The sequence below is a fragment of the Calliphora vicina genome, chromosome 4 (genome assembly GCF_958450345.1).
Source record: "Calliphora vicina chromosome 4, idCalVici1.1, whole genome shotgun sequence".
NCBI lineage: Eukaryota > Metazoa > Arthropoda > Insecta > Diptera > Calliphoridae > Calliphora > Calliphora vicina.
Genome location: NC_088783.1, coordinates 15,111,424 through 15,133,623, shown reverse-complemented (window position 1 = coordinate 15,133,623; position 22,200 = coordinate 15,111,424). Strand labels below are relative to the sequence as shown.

Sequence of the window (22,200 nt, the reverse complement as noted above, 5' to 3'; positions counted from 1 at the left end):
ATTTGTTATTCGATTAAAATAAAACTCGAAGTTTATCAAAGAATACCCTTTACTTACCTGTGGTAATTTAGTTAATATCAATTAATTAACATCGAAAAAATAAAACACATTGCATATTTAGTATAGTTTTTGTGTACATTCAATTAAATTTGTTGTTTTATTTTTTTAATTCTTGTTGGTTTGATCTCATCTATTATTAATTTATTTGTTTTTTTCTCATATATATTTATTTATTTGCTGAAATATTAGTAAATTTGTTCTAATATATCATTAATTTCTTAATACAGTAATATTACTATGTTAAATGTATGTATGTTTGTATATTGTTTTTAGTTTTATTTTTTTTAATATTTAATAGTAGTAAATAAAAAAATTATTAAACATAAATAAAATTTAGTATTTCAAAAAATATATATGTATATACTACTAAACACTTTCATTTTGTTTTTCTTTTTTAATATATATATTTATGTAATTAATAATTTCTTGTTTTATTATGGAGTTGTTTTTTTTAAATTGTTTGTTTCAGTATAAGTATGCATATAAATATTGCAAATATAATGTAAGATTGTTAAAAACAAAAATAATAAATATAATTTTCAAAATCTACATACTAATATCAGTTACAAAAACAAAATTGCACACAAAAAATACACAACGGAAATGGAAAACAATAATAAATGATGAAAATTGTATAATAATGTACAATTCATGAAAAATATGCAATTTGCTCGCACACATACTCTAAGCGAGCCAGATTTGGAATCAGTAAAATCGGTTTAGATATGGCCACTAAATTTAGGATACTATAACCATAGAATTAAAGTAGAAGTAAGAATATAAGTAAATATAAAATTGTCGGTTTCTTAGAGTGTGTGTATGTCAAATACCAGAACAATTTGTAGAACCAGGGCCAGAGGTATAGTTTTGAAAGTGATTTCATGAAATGAACTATACATTAATGTATGTATGTATGTATATTTAAATATATGATTGATTTGATTGCAAATAGATATTGAATTACAATGACTTATTTATTTATTTATAAATTTAGTTAGTATCATTTTGTTGTTTTAATGATTGAGTATAAAAATAAACACATTTTTTTTGTAGTTGTTGTTTGAAATGTTACTATATAAAATAAATTAATATAAATATATGTATGTATATAATGTAATGTAAATATACATAACTATGTATATATGTAAAGTGTAGTTAATGTATTTTTTTTTTTTTTAATTTTAAGATAAACAATAATAAATTGTTAAATAATAATAAGAACAATATTTAAAATATATTCTTAAACTTGTATGATTTTAATAATTTATGTGTACATACTTTAGATTCTTAAGTTTTTTATAAAATTGAAAAAAATAGTAAAGTTTAAAGGATTAAGGGTTAATGTTTAAACAGAATCTGGCTTTACCAACTATACACATATTATGTTTATATTTGTATACAATATGCCGGTAGAAATTATGAATATTCTTGAAAATCGTATCTGTAACAACTGATTTGACAGATTAGTGATTTGAAATAAGTTGAACATTACTTTTAGATCACTGCTGCTAATCACAAACAACCTCAAAAGACGTTAAAATACAGCGAGTGACAAAACAATGAAAACATTTTTGAAAATTACATATATTTCGTAATTTCAGTTTTCAAAAACATGCCAATTTGTAAAAACTATACATATATAGATTGTTCCCGATAGACTAAACGATAGTGTGCTGGACTATCACTCTGGGGGTTACAGTTTGTTTAAAAACAAAAATGGCAAAAAAAAAATAATGCTATTTTGAAGCAAAAATAATACATAAATATGTAAGCAGTTTCAAAAATTTAAAAATAAATTTTGTGTGGCAGGTAAGTTTTTAAGAAATTCCCAAAAATTTACTGCTCGAGAGTTTATTAATAATTTAAAATTGATGCTGGTTGGTCATGGTTGCTTTCTCCCTGCGAAAAACACTCTTATTTCTAAAAAATTTTAACCGCTTGAGACAGAAATGAAACACTGATCTCTTTTCGAATGCAACCAAATACAATTTAAGAGGAAGTGATGGGAGTACTGGAACCCAAATACACAAATAAAGCTATGTGTAGACGGTTGTCAGATCTTACAATGTTATTATATCTGGAAATGTGCTGGCAATGTACTGACAATGACAAATTTGTATCAAATGGTAAATTGTCAGTTCAGACGATTGTCAGACAATAAATTCATCTGCCAACAAAGATTGTCAGTTCACACGGTTGTCAGATTGTTGTTTGGCAAAAATTGCCAAATGTCTAACAGACATTGACAGAACTGTCAAATCATTTGAAACAAACAATTTGAAATTATTCACACTGCCTTGGCCTGACTTTTTTCTTCTGAATTATTCCAAATTGCAATTGAAAGAGGTGCGGAGATTTGCCCATTTTCCTTTGCAATCTTTTAAATTTACCTAGATAGCATCTACGACCTGTTGTCATAAAATATCTTTAGCAAGATTATGTCTCAACTTCCTCGATAAGTTTGATAATATTTTCGTGTGGTCACACTGATTCCATTGTTTTAACAACACCATTATATAATAACTACTTTTTAGTTGGTTACTATTTTCAGAATTGAATTAATTAAAAAATATCCAAATTACTTACAATTTTTTTGCGATTTCAAATTATAAATTCAATCTATGGAAAAGTTTCCATTGTATTGTCAACCACTGTATATCTGACGACTAAAACTTGCTTTGAAATATACTACGTTCCGATATGCTTGATGACTCATTGATTGTTGTTGGCATCAAGCAGACTGTCAGATATCTTTGACTTATTTTCCAAATCTTTAAACTAATTGTTCAACATTTAACCCTGATGGCATGACTGGATTTTATATAAAATTTGTGCTAAAACAATTTGAAAAAGGATAAAACAATAAAATATTTAAATCTTTTGAAAAACATAAGCTCAGAAAAGTTTACTAGTTTACCTTACAAACACAATATAACACAGACTTAACTCAGAATTTTATTCAGATTTTTTTTTATTTTATATAGAAGTATTTATGTATGTTCGAAATCTGTAAACTAGCCTGAATTGCTGGGAGTCAAGTAACTATAAATTTAAGTTCAAATAAAATTGAGGAGGAGTAAGTTTTTTCCAGGAATATTAAATTATAAATTTTGCCCAATTAAAGAAGAAATAAAGATTTATATATGCACTTATAAAAGTATATATTTATATTTACATCTAATAAAGACAGTCTTGATTCCTTGTGTGTGTGAGTGTATAAGGTGAATGATTTATGTATGTATATTAGAGAGGCCCCGTTTTTAAAGTGTCGATGTTCCCAATTAAAATGAAAGTTTATTTTATTTTAGGAGACCATTTCTCAACATTTTTTTTTTGCCAGAATTATGAAAAAATTATCATAAAAACCTTAAAAAGAGGACCTTTTTATTCTTGAATCCAGCTTACTAAATATTGACGCCATTATAGACAAACATTTTGAGAAACAGTATGTATCTTACAATGAATACAAATTTTATTTTATTTGGAAACATCCGCAACTTTCTTTTTGGAGCCAACCTAATGTATATATATCTATAGATTGTTGTTTTTATATATATAGATATATAGTAAAGTATTAGAGGAGTTTGTTCATTAGAAAAGTGCATGGGACAAACACATGCTCATCATGCAAATGTGCCAAAATGACAAATGATTTTTGGTTTGAATGTTGGATGATTTTAAATTAAAAATAAAAATAAAACCACAAATGAACTTATTTTTAAATATTCTATTTATATGTAGTAGGTATATTTAAAAGCAACTTTTGTACAATATTTTTTTTTAGTTTTTTGTATTTATTTTTTCTTTTTTAAGAAAAAGTGCTGTGACCATTAAAATTAAAAAAAAATAATAATAATTTTTCAACCCTTTAGAAAACATTTGTGTGAATTTTAAAGGCTGATTTTCTAATAAATATTAAAAAAATTAGTTAAAAAGCCTTAGAATATTTCTATAATTATTGAAATAATTTGGATATTCAAACGGTCTGCTATTAAGTCATTAATATAGTTATTAATATAGTTTAAACAGATTGTTGTTGTGCTTCCAAAAAAAGTGTTATTTTATGACAAAACAATAAACATAGTTCAAAAAGTCTTATTAGTTTAGAACAATTCGTTTAAACTATCAAAATATATTAGGACATTATGACAATATGACTTAATAGCAGACTATTTGAATACCACAAATGTATTAAATGTTTAGCAATAGTAATCGGTTAACCGATTAATATAGTTTTTATATATAACAATTTGTAAAGTCTTGGTTATAATTTCCCGTGAAAAATGTTTGTTCTAATACTTTATGAAATTACTTATACAAAGTCTTATTTTGGGTCACTAGTTTGATTTCCAAATGACTTCCAATAAAACTTGAAATTTTGTTTTTGATTTCCTATAGATTTTACCCATCAGCAAAATACTTCAAACTGCTTGATCTGTTGCAAATTATGTTGATACCAGAAATTATGTAGCATCAATGGAAAACCAAAAGCATAGCCATTATTTGAAAATACTGTGTTTGCAAAAATCATATACAATACACGAAAATTGTATATTAACTGCCGTATTCTGATCTTTATGACGATGATAAAATCGTAACAAAAATTAAAATTTAAGGGCCTGATTTTACATTAAAAATAATTTCTGAAACTTTGTTCTAATTATGTGATTCTTACCAACTCATAAGGGGAATTTCGAAAAAAAAACGTATGTCATTTGGAGATTCAAATTTGGATATTTTAGAATATCAAGGTAAATTTCAAATTTAAGATGTAACAAGTCTAATTTGGATAGCTTCGCAGTAAGAGCAATTTTTAAATTATTTTTAATTTTTAACATTTCCTATAATGTTACCTTTTATACTATCGTTTAACTAAAAATGTAATGCGAGGGAACTGGGAAGAGCTTTAAAAATGTGTTCAGTAATATGTAATTAACCATAACTTTACAAATCAAAATATCTGTTTTTTTTTGCTTCTGACTACATACATCATTTGAGGTGTTTAGAAGCAAAGGCTGCAATATAGACTTTTTCAGTTCCTGATGTAAATGACAAAAACCTTTTCCTCTAAAGGTATTAATTCAAATTATTATATTAAATGTTTTGTTACTCAGTATAATAGAATGAGATGAATATATGAGGCAATTTTGAATCAAATTCACAATTATGATACGAAATTTAGAAATTTCTATGTTTGCTTTAACCAAATGGATATTTCTTCGTTTGGAATAGTTTGATGTGCTCTAATAGAAAATAAATTTTAGTTTAGATTAAAGATATTTAATTATAAAATAAAAAAATATAAAAAAACATGAGCCCATTTGAAAATGAAAATAAAACGGTTTTTAAAACACTTAGAAAAGAATTACAATAATTTTAAATTCCAGAGCATACAGTAATCCAATGGACATTGTAGTCTTTACTTCAATTGGTAGATTTTTTCCATTGATTTATATTGGTTAAAGGCGTATTTTTGTATTGGCATATTGACTGATCACAATCATTCATTAAATGTAATTAGATGGCAAAATTAGATAAGTTTACGACATAATTGGAGATTGCAGACTTTGCTTCTATATCTCTTATTTAAAGTAAGACAACTAGATTTTAAAAATTCTTTCATTCAATCTGGATTATAACGCTAATTTCGGCCTGACTTACATTAGTCGAGCGGAATGGGTATTTTAGGGATATCATTTGCTTAACGTAAACGCTAGCCAACTTTGTTTTTAAATTGAGTTATTCATCATGATTTGCTCCAAACAACTTGTTTCAATCATACAGGAAACGCACTATAAAAATATATATAGCTAATTATATATTGATACCTTTTGTGTTAATGAAAAAAAAAACAATTGCAAAATTTTCTTTGCAAAATTTATTTAAATTATACAAAATCTAGAAAATATTAAAAAATTATTTAAATATAATTAAATTCAAAACGAAAATAGTTTTGAAAGAGTAAATTTTTTTGGAAAAAAAAAGTTATTTGTAAAATCTTATAATTAAAGAAGTATAATTTACACTTATTTATAATATTATTCAATAAGAAATAAAATCAGTTTAAGACTTAGACCACAGGCTTAGTACATAATTCGATACAAAAAGAAAATCTTCATTTGAATCGAATTACATAATAACACCTTAATACAGAGGGTTACTTACTAACAAAATGTATAACTCTTAAGAAAACTATATAATATTTTTTTTTAATTGCCGCATATAATTAAGCAGTAACCTTCCAATTTGTTAGAAATAAATAATTTAGCTTTTCTTAAAACAACATACAATGTTACAGCTAAAGGGTAAAAAAATATTGAATTATTTTTAAAATTAAAAGTCATTTTTATTTTAAGCATGCAAAAGGAAATACCAAACACTTCAATAAAACCATTTTGTGTGTGAGTGTGTGGGTGTGTGAGTTTTAACATCGTTCATCATTCGTTGTGCAAGTAAAATTAGATTTTTTTATCATAGATTTTTGTGTGTGTTTGTGTTACTTTTTTTTTGGAAAATTTTCTCAATATTTTGTTTTTTAGTTTTGTGTATAGTTTAGAGATTGACATTTCCTGTTTTTTGTTGTTATTATTACATATTTGTTAGTTTTTTGTTTCTCTTAAATATTAACGCATGTTGGGTTGTGTAGAGTTTAATTATGCACTATGGTACATTATTTGCCTTAAGGCTTAATGGTTTTCGAAATTTGCCACATTTCTTCTTCACCTAAGAAGTTTTCAAAATTTTCAAAGAATCTTATAATACGTTCGTTGCGTCGATATGTATAAGAGCTAAAGGAAATATATTTTAATTAATGATTTAAAACTTAAATATGATGATAACAATTGCTTTGTTTCAGTACCAGTCAGATTAGCAGGTTTTTCAAATATAGGATAATAACGAAAAATCTTAATTTTGAGAATAAATTAGTAAAAAAAATAATTCTGTTGTGAAAAAAATAAGTAATATTCAAGCTGTGCCGAATACATAGAGAAAACACATAGAGCGGAAACTCTCCTGTCAAAGACCTAACTCAGTTGTCAAAAACCTAAGTGGTGAGAATGTATTAGTAAAACAAACTATGTGAAAACAAAAACAACACTCGTATGTGTAACTTTTTTGAGTAATTTTTTTGTTTGAGTTTTTTTCGAGTTTCCGCTCTATGTTCTCTATGGCCGAATATGCCATTTATCAACAAAGGTAAACAACATTTAAAAAAAATTATTTTTAAAATTTTTTTTTGAATTTATTACCGAAATTTATGTAAAAAATTGTATTCCAAAAATTTTAAAATTAATTAGTGAAAAAAAATTTATAACAAACAATTTTTTTGGTGAAAATAAAATAATTGAAATATATATTATTTGATATCCATATTGTCCATATTAATAACTTAGTAATCCAGATATAGATTAAAAAAATAGGTACAAAATCGAGGTTGACCTGGTTGCTTTGAAAATGTCTAATTTTGTGCCAACAATGGGTCATATGCGGGAAGTTTTGTTTTACTTCTTAAATTTGATAAAAAAGTACTGCTGAAGCACACCGATTGCTCACCATAGCTTATGGTGAATTAGTTCCATCGGCTTCAACGTGCGAAAAAGTTTGAAAACCTAGAATTGGAAGCATTACTCCATGAAGTTTGTTGTCAAACTCAACAAGTGCTTGCAAAATTATTGGGTGCTACTCAAGTAACAATCAAAACGTTTTGCAAGCCGATTAAACGACCTTGAAAGACGATTATGTATGTCTGAAATTCTGTTTGAACGCTATAAAAGAAAATATATATGTGAAGCCCGGCCAACCAGCCGAATAATGCTATGTATTTGGTGGGACCAAAAAGATCCAATCTATTATGAGCTGCTGAAATCTGGCCAGATTATCACATGAAATCTGTACCGAACACAAATGATTAGATGCAAAATGCTTTCTCTGGGATACGCTTCACTTTGGACAGAGTATTCGAAATTGGCTTGATTCGTTCTTGGCCTCAAAAAATGAGCAGTTCTATTCGCTCGGAATCCATATGTTGCCAGAAAGAAGGGAAAAAGTCATAGTTAACAAAAGCCAATACTTTGAATTACTTTATATTGTGCAAATGTTACAAAATAAAAGCTAAAAATGTAAAAAAATTACGCATTTTCAAGTCATTATTCAGCCAATATAATAACATTTACAAAGCATACTTAACAAGTAAGAAAGCTATATTCGGCTGAGCCGATTCGTATATACCCTTCACCATATTATACTATAAAATATTTTTAGGTAAACAAATTTAAAATTTAGTTTTTTCAAAATCGTTTTTTTTAAATATTTAAAAACAAATTTTGGTTTAAAAAAATTCAGGTTGAAAAATATTTTTCACGATTTTGAGCCATTCTAGGTCCAACCTTCCGCCATATTAAGCGTTATTGGAAAAATCTATGTTATTGACTGCCAAATACCGAAGTAGTCTTGCTTTTTTGCTTATATCTCAGGCATTTGTGGGCCGACTTTACCGAATTTAAATAGCAACCGAACCTGGACTATAGCGAATATATTGATGTATAAATTATGTATATATGTAAGTTATTTAGGGGATTCGTCTGTCTGATTTCAATATACAGATGGACATCTTTATCAACACCGCCTTCTACAACTAACCAGAATATATATGTATATTGTTACGAAATTGATTTATCAATTTGAATTTAATGGTCTGTAATTAACATTTCCATCAGTAGATGCTTCTACTTATCAACAATGTTGATAACACGCTGTTATTAACATTATTTATAAGTATGACAACATTAACTGCTAAGGCTGCAAACATTAACGTTAAAGTTGTAGGTGATCATTGTGAAAATAGAAATTTTGTCCGTTCATGAAATGTTTATAAACATTTCCATCAGTAGAAATTTCTACTTATGTTGATAACACGCTGTTGTTAACATTGTTCATACGTATGACAACATTAACGGCTAAAGCTGCTAACATTAAACCTGTAAGTGGTCGTTGTTGAAATAGAGCATTTTAGTTTTGTCCGTTAAATAATTCATAGTAACAACGATTTGCAGTCAGTGTAGAAATTAAAAACGGAAATACATGGTAAAGGGTATAATGAAGTTTTTTTTGTATTTGTAACTTCCGTGTCTCTTCCCTGTTTGATGGTTTCAAAGTAAACCATTTTGTTGTTACTAAACCTGTAAAACGATCTAGTACTGAAACATAGCTAACGATCAGACATTTTTGTAAACTTACCCTTTTTTGAAACGTTTCATATTTACAATAATATTGTATTGGTGCCAACGTTTGGAAAAGTTAATAACGCCGTCTTTTAAATAGTCAGGATTACCAACATGAACAAACGTTAGATCTTGTAAAACAAGGCCACTAAAAGTTAAATTAAGGATATAATGTTAATTTTTTGTTTTAATTGGTTGTTAAAATTCTACTTACATGTAGGGTATGCAGGGAGGTGATGTATCTGCCAGTGCTTGACGGTAGTTACGAAAACTGGAACTGGAGTCAATTATATTACAATTGTTTTGTATATTTTCTTTAATCGATTTATTCCATTCAAGTCTGAAAAGAAAAAAAATATAGTTTTAAACAAATTTAACAAACTGTATCCAATGAATCGAAAGATTAATTTCTAATTTAATTTTCAAAATTAAATTATCTTTGATTTTTGCCGAGTGATATATGAGTCCATTTAATCTAAACTAATATCAAAGTTATTGTAAATATATTTTCTTCATTTACATTTTTATATCCCTACAAAATTCAATTATTAATTCTGATTTACTCACCTTCTAATGGGCGACGAATCCAAAGCAGACAATAAGGCCAAATATGAATTATAATTATGAATTTTCTTCAAATGTGTCATTATCTTAATAAATTTCTCTACATATTTCTCGCGTTCTTTGGCACAGGTTAACATCAGTATTTTCGAACGTGCCCAATAGGACATTTTATTAAAGTGTTCAGTGAATTTATTTAAATTTGGTGATTTCTCTTCACATTGATCTTTGGCAAATATTAAAACTTCAGGTATTTCAATTTTCTGAAATAGTTCAGCATCCAGTAGAGTCATTTGTTTGGCAATTTCCAAGGCCTTAAAATCCAGTAAACTGGGCTGAATGGTAACCGTGAAAAACATTGGATTGGTGGGATAGGCAGGCAAACGTGAGTCTTTATACAAATTAACCTGAAAAAGAGTATTTTATTAAAATTTTGTAAAAAGTAATTATAAAAATTAAAAAAAAACAAACCTTTTCTACAATTTGTTTACGCAGCAGTTTGGCCAAATATAATTGGCCGGCACATACAAGTTCATACACAAAATCCACTAATAAATTCAGTAGATTTGTGCAAGTTAAATCGGTGCAGCTGGAAAAGGATTTCATATTTATATTTAGGTATTTTTCAATTGTTTTATTTATTTTTAAAAACTTACGTTAAATCATTCACAACTCGGACTAATAGCGAAAATGTTTCCTTTGCCGCTTTTTGTTTTTGATCATTTGATTGGCAAAAGAAGACTGTATAACGATGGGTTAACTTTTCAATTAAATCGATGGGTTGTATAAAAGTCCGGAACGTTGTTATAAATGCTTCACTAAAAGCTTTACATAAAAAATAGTTTGAAAAAACATTTGTTTAGGGCAATATGTACTATGATTTTTTACCTTTATCTTTTTGAACACGACTCGCATGAACAATTAAAGCATCTATGTGGCCTCCTTTTATCTCAGGACCATCCTCATTGTCGTTATTGAATACTAAATAAGGGGTTATATCAACCTCTTCCAAAATATTAGGCAGATGATTGATTTCTTCGGTACACATAGGACTCTGCAGAAAGGTAAGAGTCAGGTATTAGTAATGGCTGTAAAAGAATTTAACTTTCCGACTTACCTTTCTATTGTAGTTGCTGTAATTGACCATTTCTTCCATTTCACTTGATGTATAGTCGCCGTTCGGTCCCATTTTATCGCAAGGCGATGGTGACGAAGAATTTGTACCTCTTTGCTGCATGGACGTATCGTAAACATTTTGTAGTTCATGTGAATGTAAAATATTAACACCACTCTCATCATCATATTGATCACCCACCTCCTCCGACAAGGTGGTCATCATTTCATTGCCCGCCCCCGAACCCATTAGTATTCGGTGATCGGAAGTTAAATGTCTCGGTTTTGGACTAGGCGGTGGCGTTGTTATAATAGTGGGTGGTATAGGTGATGTTGAGTTTCTAAATTGCTTGTTGTTTTTCGGTGGTAAAGCAGGTGGGGTTTCTGATAAATCGTCGCCAACAAACTCCTCTTTGGCAAATGTAGCAATACTAAAATTGTTAACGAACAAAAATTGTATAAATATGTATATTTGAAAATATTTTGTTATTTTTAACAACGTACTTCATTGTTTGACTGTGTTTTATGTTTCTGTTTAAATTGCAATCCGATATTGTGTGGCGATGTTGTGTTGAGGCTGAACATATTTCCATATAGGCCAAGACTGTCACGAAAGATACAAATGAAAAGACATGGTTTATTAGTTATATTAAACATAAATTTGTGTTTTATGGTAGTCAACTAAAAGCCATACATTTAAATATATATTTTTTCTTTTTTTTTTGTACAATTTTTAAGTTTAAACAAAGCATTTTCTAATGGTAGGTTGGTGGCCTTTTCAAAACACTATTTTAGATTTCTTTTTCTTGCTAAACTTACCTGAAAATGCCACACTTTGAAACACTAGAGTAGTTTTGTTTTAATATTTTTTTGTTTTTTTGGTTTTGTTTGAAAATAAAAAACGAATGAAATTTACACAAAAACGTTAAGACAATTACATTTTCTTTAAATAGTTATTTGTTTGTTATAAAATTACATGTGTGCTATTGTGGTTGCTTGGTTGGTTGGTAGTTATGACAGATTTTCTTTTGGTAATAATGTAATTGATGTTTTTGAAATAATTTATCAAGCAGTTTGTTTTGTTTTTATGGTTGAATATGAAATGTTGTAATTAATTGATGAAATTAATGTGGTTTTAGCTTTTAAATTAAAATATAACGATTATAATTTTACAAGAAAACACTGAGATTTTTTGCATAAATTCAAAACATATTTACAGATTTTGTTCACAATTATTATTATTACATTCAAGACATTTATTTGCTTATGATATTTAAATTATTACATATAGTTTTTCTATATTCTATTGTATAAATAAAATTTTACTTAGGGAACTTTTTATTATAAATCTGACCTTAATTAAGAGACCAAGATTGAAAACAATTTGGTGAAAAAATTAGTCAATATTTTTCTCTATTTTGACCCATTGTGGGTCCGAATATCTATACTAAATTTTTATGCAAAATTTAATTTTTAATTTTTTTATATTTATTTCTTGTAAAAATTTAACGAAAAAAAATTTTTTTTGGTGAAAATAAATTCGGGATAAAAATATTTTTACCGATTTTTACCCACTTACTATGGCGTTATATACATCGTTGCAAAGGACTTTGAAATATCTATCATTAAGTATCCCTATTGTCTATATTAATGACTTAGTAATCCAGATATACATACATCAAAAATAGGTAAAAAATCGAGGTTGTCCTGGTTTATTCCTTATATCTCAGCTATTTGTGGGCCGATTTTCACAATTTTAAATATGTATGAATTAAGTATATAAGTTATTTTGAAGCTACGGAAAGTTGATTTCAACATGGCATTATCGACTTGAATCCACTTTCGAGTAAACAAACTTATTTCAATAAATCGTGTAAAAAAACTCATAATGACATAATGACACATAATCACATAATGACACATATTTCTTAAACTAAGAATGCAAGTTCAATTTGTCTTATATTGAAATTCCATAATACCATTCCCAACAAAACAAATTATATATTTAGCTTCATTCAAGGCCTTTATTTGAATAGATTCATTTATAATGGAATTAAAGACCTGATTCATTTCAAATATTTTCAAATATTTTTTGAGTATTTTTCATACAAAAATTGTAAAATTGTTTTCTGGTCGTGTTTCCGTATCAGGCCCCAATTCATTCAACGTTTGAATCGTTTAATTTTTGTTAATTCAAATCTAATCCAAATTGAATGAGAATATTCTTTCTTCATTCAACTTGTTTTTGTTTAGCTTATAATCACTTACAAAATATATTGAAAAATATTGTCGGCTTTGTATATCATAATCTGAGAACAACATTTTATGATACAATGATTCATCATGAACATGATTGCGTCAATCATGTGAATCTTAACTTTACTTAACCATATTTGGTTACCACAATCATATAAATAATTACTGTGACTATAATATTGTTGAAAATCTTGTAAAAATGTTGAAATGGTTGCAGTAAACATGTAAAAATAAATTTTTCTCTGGGTTAAGTAGTTCAAAATATTGTAGTAAACAACAGTTGTAAATATTTTGTTATTATGGTCTTGCAAACTGTAGCATTTTGCAAAAATTAACAAGGCTAGTTTTACTATGAATAAAAGTTAATTCCACTATTGTAGGTAAATTAATGAAGAATATGTTTTATGAATTCTGTTAAACAAAAATCAAACAATTAATATGAATAAAATTCTATGAAAATGTACAGTGTAAACCATGTAGTATATGTAAAGAGTATTGAGTAGATATTGTAAAACTATAGATAAATTAAACTTACTGTGTTTTTTCTTCATTGGCAAAGGTGGAGGTTCTTCAATATGACCACTGCTGGTCATATTTATGGCATTACAACTGCCAGCTGGTTTATCCAAACGTCGCGAGTCTATAAGACTAGTGTGTCTAGTTTGCCACTGGTATGTTCTCACAGCATGTTGACGTAATTCAGGTAATTCGTTAATACTGCAAAAAATAAAAAGAATTACAGTAAACAGATTTCCAGACAATATGATTTAATCTCACTTTTCCATATCCAAATCATTTTGTGATAACTGACGATCTTTGCCTAATTTTGATATTTTTGGTGGTAAAGCTGGTGGTTGCAAGTCGCAGGTATTTAATAAACCCTCATCTGTTATATCCAAACTATTGCTTTGTATTAACATTTTTGTTGTAGTGGCATTGGTGGTCATTGCTTGCAATTGTTCCAACATTTTTCTCTCATCTTCGAATTTATCCGGCGACGAAATACGGCGTTCATCATCATTGCTAATGCGCATAGCCGATGATTCCGATATGCTGCTGGTGCTCGATATACAAACAGAGGAGGTTTTCTTAATCGCTTGTGTCAGATGATGGGTTTGAAAGAATTCATCGTTTATACTATTATTACTAGTCATAATGGCCAACTCAGATGAGGAATTACTAGATTTGGTGGACGATTTAGAATAGCTTTGTGTTGACGTGCGAAAAGAATTAATGGAAACAAAACCTAAATAAAGAAAAGATAAGATAAGAACAAATGAATTTATGAGTAAAATTAAATAAAAAATCTATGGCAGAAAGGTTAATTTTAACGCAACAACTTTGTAACAAAAAACATGCAAAAAAAAATCCAACAAATTGTTATGTAACTAAAACTATCGAAAGTAAAAACCAAAAAAAAATCAAATAAAATTATTGAAATAGGAGGTGTAAAAATATTACAGTAAATATTATTTTAACAATTGGCTATATTTTTTTTTAATTTTTTTATGATGAATTTTTTTTATTTATTTCTAAGACAAGATACGAACAACAAGTTTAGAAAATTAGTTGTTAGGAAAAATTCATAAAGTACCCGATTCATTTGAGTGCCGATGATTGTTCACTTTACGCAATTCCGTTTTACTCAAATCCTCATCGTTTATATCGCCTGTTGCCGCTATATTTGCATTCGCAGTGGATCCACCTTTTGCTTTGGTTATATGTCTTTCACTTAACTGTTCGTTTAACTTATTTAAACCACCACCAACAGCTTCAGTGTTGTTTTCTAAATTTACCAAATTTGTTTATATTTTTAGTTACAACCAGTTCAGAAATATATAGTTATTTTTTTTTTGTGTGCAAAATCGTAATGTTGAGATGAATTTATACTAAATCATGATCATTTAAAAATATGGAACATTTTTCACATAAACTTAAAAAATTCACGAGGAACACTGGATATAATCCTATATGATGGCTGCTTAATGTATCTTATCCATAAATATATATAAATAAATTCGAAACGGGCTTTTTTAAACATAAATTTATGAAGCTTAGATTTTTAAAAAAGTTTATTTTAAAAAAAATTTGTAAAAATAAAACTAAAACAAACTCCTTTTTTTAATGTAAAAAGTTCCTTCTAGAAAAACACTTTTTAGAACAATATTAAAAGCGTACTTCTAAGAAAAATAGAAAAAAAGTTCCTTTTAATAAAGTACCTTTTAGAAAAAATACTAAAAAAATCACCTTTTAGAGAAGTACTAAAAAAGTAACTTTTATAAAAGTAATAAATATTACCCTTTAGAAAAGTACTAAAAAGTATATTTTATAAAAGTACTAAAAAATTCTCTTAAAAAATACTTTTTATAAAAGTACTAAGAAAGTACATTTAGAAAAGTGTTTAAAAAGGATCTTTTAAGAAAGTATTTATTTATTTATATCATTTATTTAGAATCAAGCCCTTAGTATTATAAAATTTTATTTTAAAAAGTATTACAACTTTTTACAAAAGTATTAAAAAAGTTATTTTTATAAAAGTATTAAAAAGGTACATTTTATAAAAGTATTAAAAAAGTACTTTTTATAAAAGTATTTAAAAATTACTTTTTACAAAAGTATTAAAAAATACTTTTTGTAAAAGTATTAAAAAAGTACTTTTTATAAAAGTATACTTTTTATAAAATTATTAAAAAAGTACTTTTATAAAACTATTAAAAAAGTACCTTTTATAAAATATTAAAAAAAGTATTTTTTTAAAGGAATTAAAAAAATAAAATTTTTAAAGGAATTAAAATAGTAAATTTTTAGAAGAACCTTTTTAGATCTAAAAAAGTACATTTTTAAAAGGAATTAATAAAGTACATTTTTTAAAGGAATTAATAAAGTTCCGTTTTTTAAGGAATTAATAAAGTACCCTTTTCATGGTATTAAAAAATCACATTTTTTAAAAATTATCGAAAAGGTACAAAAAATGATCGTCCCCTTTAAAAAACTGTTTCATATCCCATTTAGTACACCCATTCTAGATAAGTTTTTTAAATATTTCGTAAAATAAATTTCCTATATTCAACACAATTTCCCACGCAATATCTCCGCTTCGAACTATTAAAATGGTAATAATGCTTTTGTTTTCTTTGTCTGTATAAATTAGAAGAAAAAAATAAACTTACTATCATATGCCATATTAAATCTTTGACATATTTCCTCTTCACGGGAATGATCAAAAGAGCATTGACTAGAATTTTCATCCGGCGAACGAGAACGTACCGATAGACTAAAGAAACAATAAAATAAAAATTATTCATAAATTCATAATAGAGTTTTCAGTTCATTAAAACTTACTGATCAACACCTATTGGATCCAAATCGGTATTAATGCTGGTATCATAAATTGATTGTTGATTTGTTTGACTGACTCTCTTTGGTGGTAAGGGTGGAGGATTATGTGATCTAGGAATTTCAGGATTGACAGACAGATAAATAAATAACATATTTAACAGTATTTAAGGTGAATTTACCTATTAGGCAATGGTGGTTTTGGTGGGGGACTTGTATCTCGCAAAATACTTTCGGTACTGTGAGAACGTATTGGATTGGATGTTGTTTTTTCAAGAGTATCTCTTTCTCTATTAAAAATTAAAAAAATAAAAGAAAAAATAAATTAAATGTTTATATTGCTTTGAAATTGTAACTCACCTTGGTGTCAATGTTATATCCGGCAGGGATGTACGTTGTCCAGCAACTTCCACAGATGGACGCATTAACAAATTATGTGAGTTATTTGAACCTCCCGATGATGTTGATATTTGAGAATCGGTTGACGTTGTATCGTATTGAAACGCCAATTCTTCACGTTCTTTTAGTTTCTGTTGAGCCAGTATGGCGAGATTCTTTATGTATTGAATAAAGATAAAACATATTAATTATAATCGATTTAATAATTTCTTTGTTTTTATCTTACCCGTACGGCATCCTCTAATAAATCGACTATTTCTCGTACATTGTCATCACTTAATGAGGAGCATTGCTCGGACTCTTCGCTAAGCATTACTTCATCACAAAGTTTTATAAGTTTACCTAAACATCGATAGACTTGTTGGGTGGCCGATACTAAGATTGCACTATTTTCATTTAACGTGTACGCTTGGATAACTGTATTAATGGAAAGGAGTTATAAATTAAAATCGATCCGGAACTACATCCGATATATTGATGTATCAATCATGTTTGTAAGTTAATTGGGTGCTATGGAAAGATGATTTCAACAGTAAGACGGACAAACGGACATACATATATATATATATATATAGTTATATATACCGTTACAATTCATGGTGAAGGGTATAAAAAAATCTATGATTGACCCTTTAACACTTACCCGAAAACATGCTAGCCGTAGTTTCCAATATAACCGTTCCATTTCCTGGCAATACTTCCAACTTTTTCTTTGATATAACATCACGAAAATGTTTCAATGCATTTGATATGTCCTTAACATGAACATCTAAAGACTGTGATGATTTGGCTACTTCTTCGGCTGTAGGTGGTGCTTTTTTATGTCTGGGACTTTGAGGGGAGTGCGATCTTAAAAAAACGACATAAAAAACAGAAATTAAAACCACAAACAATCGTTACTTTATCAACTAAAACCAACCTCCCCAGGGTATTGGTGGGCGTACGCATTAGGGATATCTTCTCAAACAAGTCGTCTTTAAATGATCTTGCTCTCCTCGCCAACTTTGTACCCTTTAGGCTGTTCTTATGTCCCGATGAGCCCGTGCCACTTTGATTAGATGGTGTGACGGTACCCAAAGGTGTACTTGTCTGTTGGGTAGGTGTGGCGGGCGAGGGTGTATTCGGGCTACCATACAGATTCGTTTGCGATGATAGGGAAGAATTTGGTGTGGATGGAGTGCTGATGACGCTATCTGTAAGACAGCAAAAAACCCAAGTATTAAAATAATTTTATCATTAGCACATACATACATACATACATACATATTTACTTATGACAGACAACCACCATATATATATACAGGGTATGTGTCAGTATAATATTCATACATATTTATATAAATAATTTAAAAAGAAAAAAATAACCGTCCATAATTATATTTATTAAGCGTAAAAATTAATCACGTATAAAATGCTGTAAAAGCAATAAATACATTATTGTTTATAATAAAAATAGCAGAAAATGCAACTACACATTTAAAAATAGCACAAACTATTTACTATGCGATAAACAAATAAAATACGGAAACCCCTGTTGATATTATTGACCCCAAGATAGAATTTTTTGAGTTTTATTTCGATTATTTTACTCTTAAGATTTTACGAAACTAAATATTTCATAAGAATGTGGCAAACAATTGTGAAACTATTTATTTATTTTCATTTGTTTTGTTTTTGTTGTATTCTACAGTATGTATCTATTAAAAACCGCTAAAAATTATAAAAGTAAAAGTTTTTTGTAGTTAATTGCGGTCTATAGTTAATAGTTTGTTTTAGAATTAATATTTTGTTTAAGGTTATTTTTGCTCAAGTGTTTTTTTTTCTTGGTAACTTGCAAAATTCATTTTGTTCTATTGATTTAGTACATTCTTTTTAAAATTATTGCTAAATTTAAGTCCTTTTTTATGAACATAATGATTCATGTTATTTATAATTTGTAATTATTTGATGAGTCATTAAAGCGGAAAACCAGTAACAAGAATAACAAAAATAAACTTTAAATTTATACATTCTATAAATGAGAATTATTGGTTGTGCTAGTTAATGATCTGTTTATTGAAATGGTTTCGCAATTTATAAATTTATTCTCTTTTTCCGGAAATCCACGCATTAAAGATTTTATAGTTGCTTCCGTTATCTTTTGGGAGGAGGTGGTCCTGGGATACCTTCCCTGTATTCTTTCATTTTTTTACAATACCTTTCTACAGGCCGAATTTCTGAACAGTTGGGTGGATTTCTTCGACCACAATACCTAGAACATCAAGAGCTTCTTATTCCTTAATAATTACACCACCAAAAAAAACAGATGGAACAACATGATCTGTTGTGCGTTTGTGTGTTGACATACAACATTGAGTCAACTTTATTCACCCCATTCAGAGATTGTCACAAGATCTTGGTTAAGCATAACATTCATGTTTTGCCTCATTGCCACAATCTCCAAAAGACTTGGTCTACAATTCAATGATTATGAATGAAAAATGTTGCTGTCATCTGCAAAAGAGTAGATAGGGTTGGAAGTTTGATGTAGAAGGTCGTTTAGAAAGATTAGAAATAGAGTAGGAGAAAGGACGGAGCCTTGCGGTACCCCTAAATTAATCTTGAACTTGAGAGAAGTTATTACCGACACCAAAAACAATAAGTTTTGAAAAAAGCGCACCATGCCACATTCTATCGAGCGCCTTAGAAATATCTAGAGCCATCACTTTACTTTCGCCAAAACGGTGTATGGAACGACACCATTTTTCCGATTGGAAGGCTAGCAAGTCTCCCGCCATACTTCCGGTCGCTGAGTAAATTGTTGGACTCTAAATATTTAACAAGATATTAATTAACCATACTCTGCATAAATTTGGAAAATGCATAACAAATTGCTATTGGCAAGTTTGTTAGCCTCTCCCTTTTTAGGAATTGCCGTTACATTAGCAACCTTCCAACATACAGGAAATTTGCAGGCACGGTATAAAGTGCGGAAGAGGACAGCTAATGGACGAGCTAGCGTCAAACACTGCTTCATGACCAGTGCTGGTATATCAAGGAGACTTGTTTATGTTGAGATCCGCTAAAATCCTTTTAACTGAGCGAGCGCGAAAGAATATAGCTCGGGTAGTGGTTGATTGCTTTCCGGTAGGTTTGAATTATTTTCAAATAATACAGCCATGAACTAGCATTATCCTTTATTCTTCCGGGTAGCATTAAGTACTTTGGCTCGGAGTAGATATTTTTCAACAAGCCGCCTTCAAAAACCTTTAAGTATAAATCCATTCACAATCTATAAAATTAGAAAAAATCGTATGCTGCTAGGTAGAATAATATTTGAGCCTGAGGTCACTATGAGTTATGGACTTCAAATCACCTTTAAAACCTTAAAAAAAATATCAAATGAAATTCATCATAAATTGTACTTTGATACCATCATCAAAGTATACTAAGATAAAGATTGAAAACAATATTGTTGGTGAAAAAATATTTGATCGTCTATCTTTAGATATCCATATTGTCAATATTAATGACTTAGTAATCCAGATATAGATCAAAATATACTTAATAGGATCGTAAATGTGGAAACTTAAATATATCCCAAAAACACTCTAAATGAAGAATATAAAAACAAAGAATTGTAACATCATCAATACTGGCGATCTCACAAATGATGGCTACAACTTTCCTAGATATTGTGTAGCATGGTGTATATATTAATTACTAGTTTGTATGTATACATTTCCATCTTAATATTCCTTTTGTCATCTTGTTAAACATGGCAAACGGGTTAAACGAATCTGTGCCATCTATTATCAACACATCTCATCTTTCACTTCATCTCCTCTCATCTGGGACACAATCTTAAGCAAATAGAAATTTAGATTAGAATTTTGTTGTTTCCAACACTTCTAATAAACTGCGCACTTTAAAAATATTTTGCAGGTAACACTGCAGAAATTTTTATCAAAAGACAAAAAAATGTTTAAACAAAACTTAAATCCGATGTCAACAAACCATGACGAAAAACAAAAAAAACACACACACAAAATTTGAATAAGCTGTATGTAGATACTAGTGTATGTAGTATCTACATATGAAAGCGGTTGTTGGTCGTTTGGTAATCGTTGGCTCCATATATGGATCTAAGCTGGATGAAATAACTTACGCCAAATTTAGGTCTTCCTCTACCAAATTGGCAACACTGCTTTGATGATAATGTCACAAGACCGGAGTTGAACTAAACATCAGCACCCTCGATAGATGCTGATGGGCTAAGATAGTAAGGCACTTAGGTATTTTAATTTTCTTTTAATTTTAATATGTATTATTTCAGGGTTTCTTAAAACAGCGGCTGCATTTTGTAATAAAAATTTCACCCCTTTTTTAGGAAATTCACTTCACTTATTCGCTTGTTCACCAACAAACAACACAAACACTAGACTGGCACTTGCTGTGGAATGTTTACCAGTACTTTTTTGAGTAACTAACTACGACTACTGATCATGCAGTCCGTCAGTATCCGTTTTTGTTGTGTTTCAGATATTCACATACTCGTAAAATACATTTTTTTTATTTCTTTTCAGTTAAATATCTTGTGATGAATCAATTCAATCGTCGTACATAGATACATTCATACAGTACACAAACTCACTCACACACACCCGAACATTTACTCTCACACAATACCACACCAATAACACACACACAATCGCCAGCTAGCTATAGCTCCGTCGTCTTGTCATAGATACAATTTTTTTTACACAATCTGTAAGTGTATGTAGATGGAAAAAAATGTGAACTTATACCTTTCTGCATCATTTTTCAGCCTCCTCCAAACGTTTGTTTGACACTATTTCAATTAAATAACAATATTTAGTATTTGTTTTCTTTATTTTTTATAAGATTTTTGCATTTTTATTAATTATTTGCACAGTATTTTAATAATATTTCAGTTGAGATTCCACAGAAGTTAAGAGTGCAAGATTAACTATTAGTTTTTTATACAATGAGAAATTATTTGAGTAAAAGTAATGCCAAGTTTTGTATTAATGCCATTGTTGCCAGGTTGTTCCACTTACTCCGGCTCACGTCAAACATAGTACCCACACAGACACACCATATATTTCTTATGGGAGTGATTGGTTTCGACCCTCCTTTTCTCAATACGAAAAACTTAATATAAAAAAATGGTTTTGCTCATATCAGCGGCTCACGACGCCGGCAGCTCAGTGGCATCGGCTCACAGTGTTGCCACCATATGTAACCTATGTTT

At 28.5% G+C, this 22,200-nt stretch overlaps 1 protein-coding gene across 1 annotated transcript; it reads right to left on the bottom strand.

The window, feature by feature from the left end:
• Positions 1-116: 116 nt before the first annotated feature.
• C3G (C3G guanyl-nucleotide exchange factor) lies at positions 117-21,918 on the bottom strand. Its single transcript, XM_065506650.1, has 20 exons — positions 21,734-21,918; positions 17,866-18,139; positions 17,590-17,795; positions 17,173-17,363; positions 16,908-17,101; positions 16,730-16,837; positions 16,554-16,661; positions 16,382-16,485; positions 14,806-14,997; positions 13,989-14,457; positions 13,747-13,928; positions 11,460-11,559; positions 10,960-11,386; positions 10,731-10,896; positions 10,499-10,667; positions 10,314-10,431; positions 9,849-10,249; positions 9,496-9,621; positions 9,298-9,429; positions 117-6,848 (listed from the first exon to the last, which is right to left on the bottom strand). Exons 1-20 carry the CDS (start codon positions 21,744-21,746, stop codon positions 6,740-6,742), a joined length of 3,789 nt encoding a protein of 1,262 aa, XP_065362722.1. The 5' UTR covers positions 21,747-21,918; the 3' UTR covers positions 117-6,739.
• Positions 21,919-22,200: the final 282 nt, after the last annotated feature.

Excerpts from the sequence above, each read along its gene's own strand:
- C3G (XM_065506650.1), bottom strand. Across the intron at positions 14,998-16,381 it reads ATTTAATATGGCATATGATA|AAAACAACACTGAAGCTGTT; the intron begins GTAAGTTTATTT and ends TGGTAAATTTAG. Across the intron at positions 10,668-10,730 it reads TCGTGTTCAAAAAGATAAAG|CTTTTAGTGAAGCATTTATA; the intron begins GTAAAAAATCAT and ends TTTTATGTAAAG.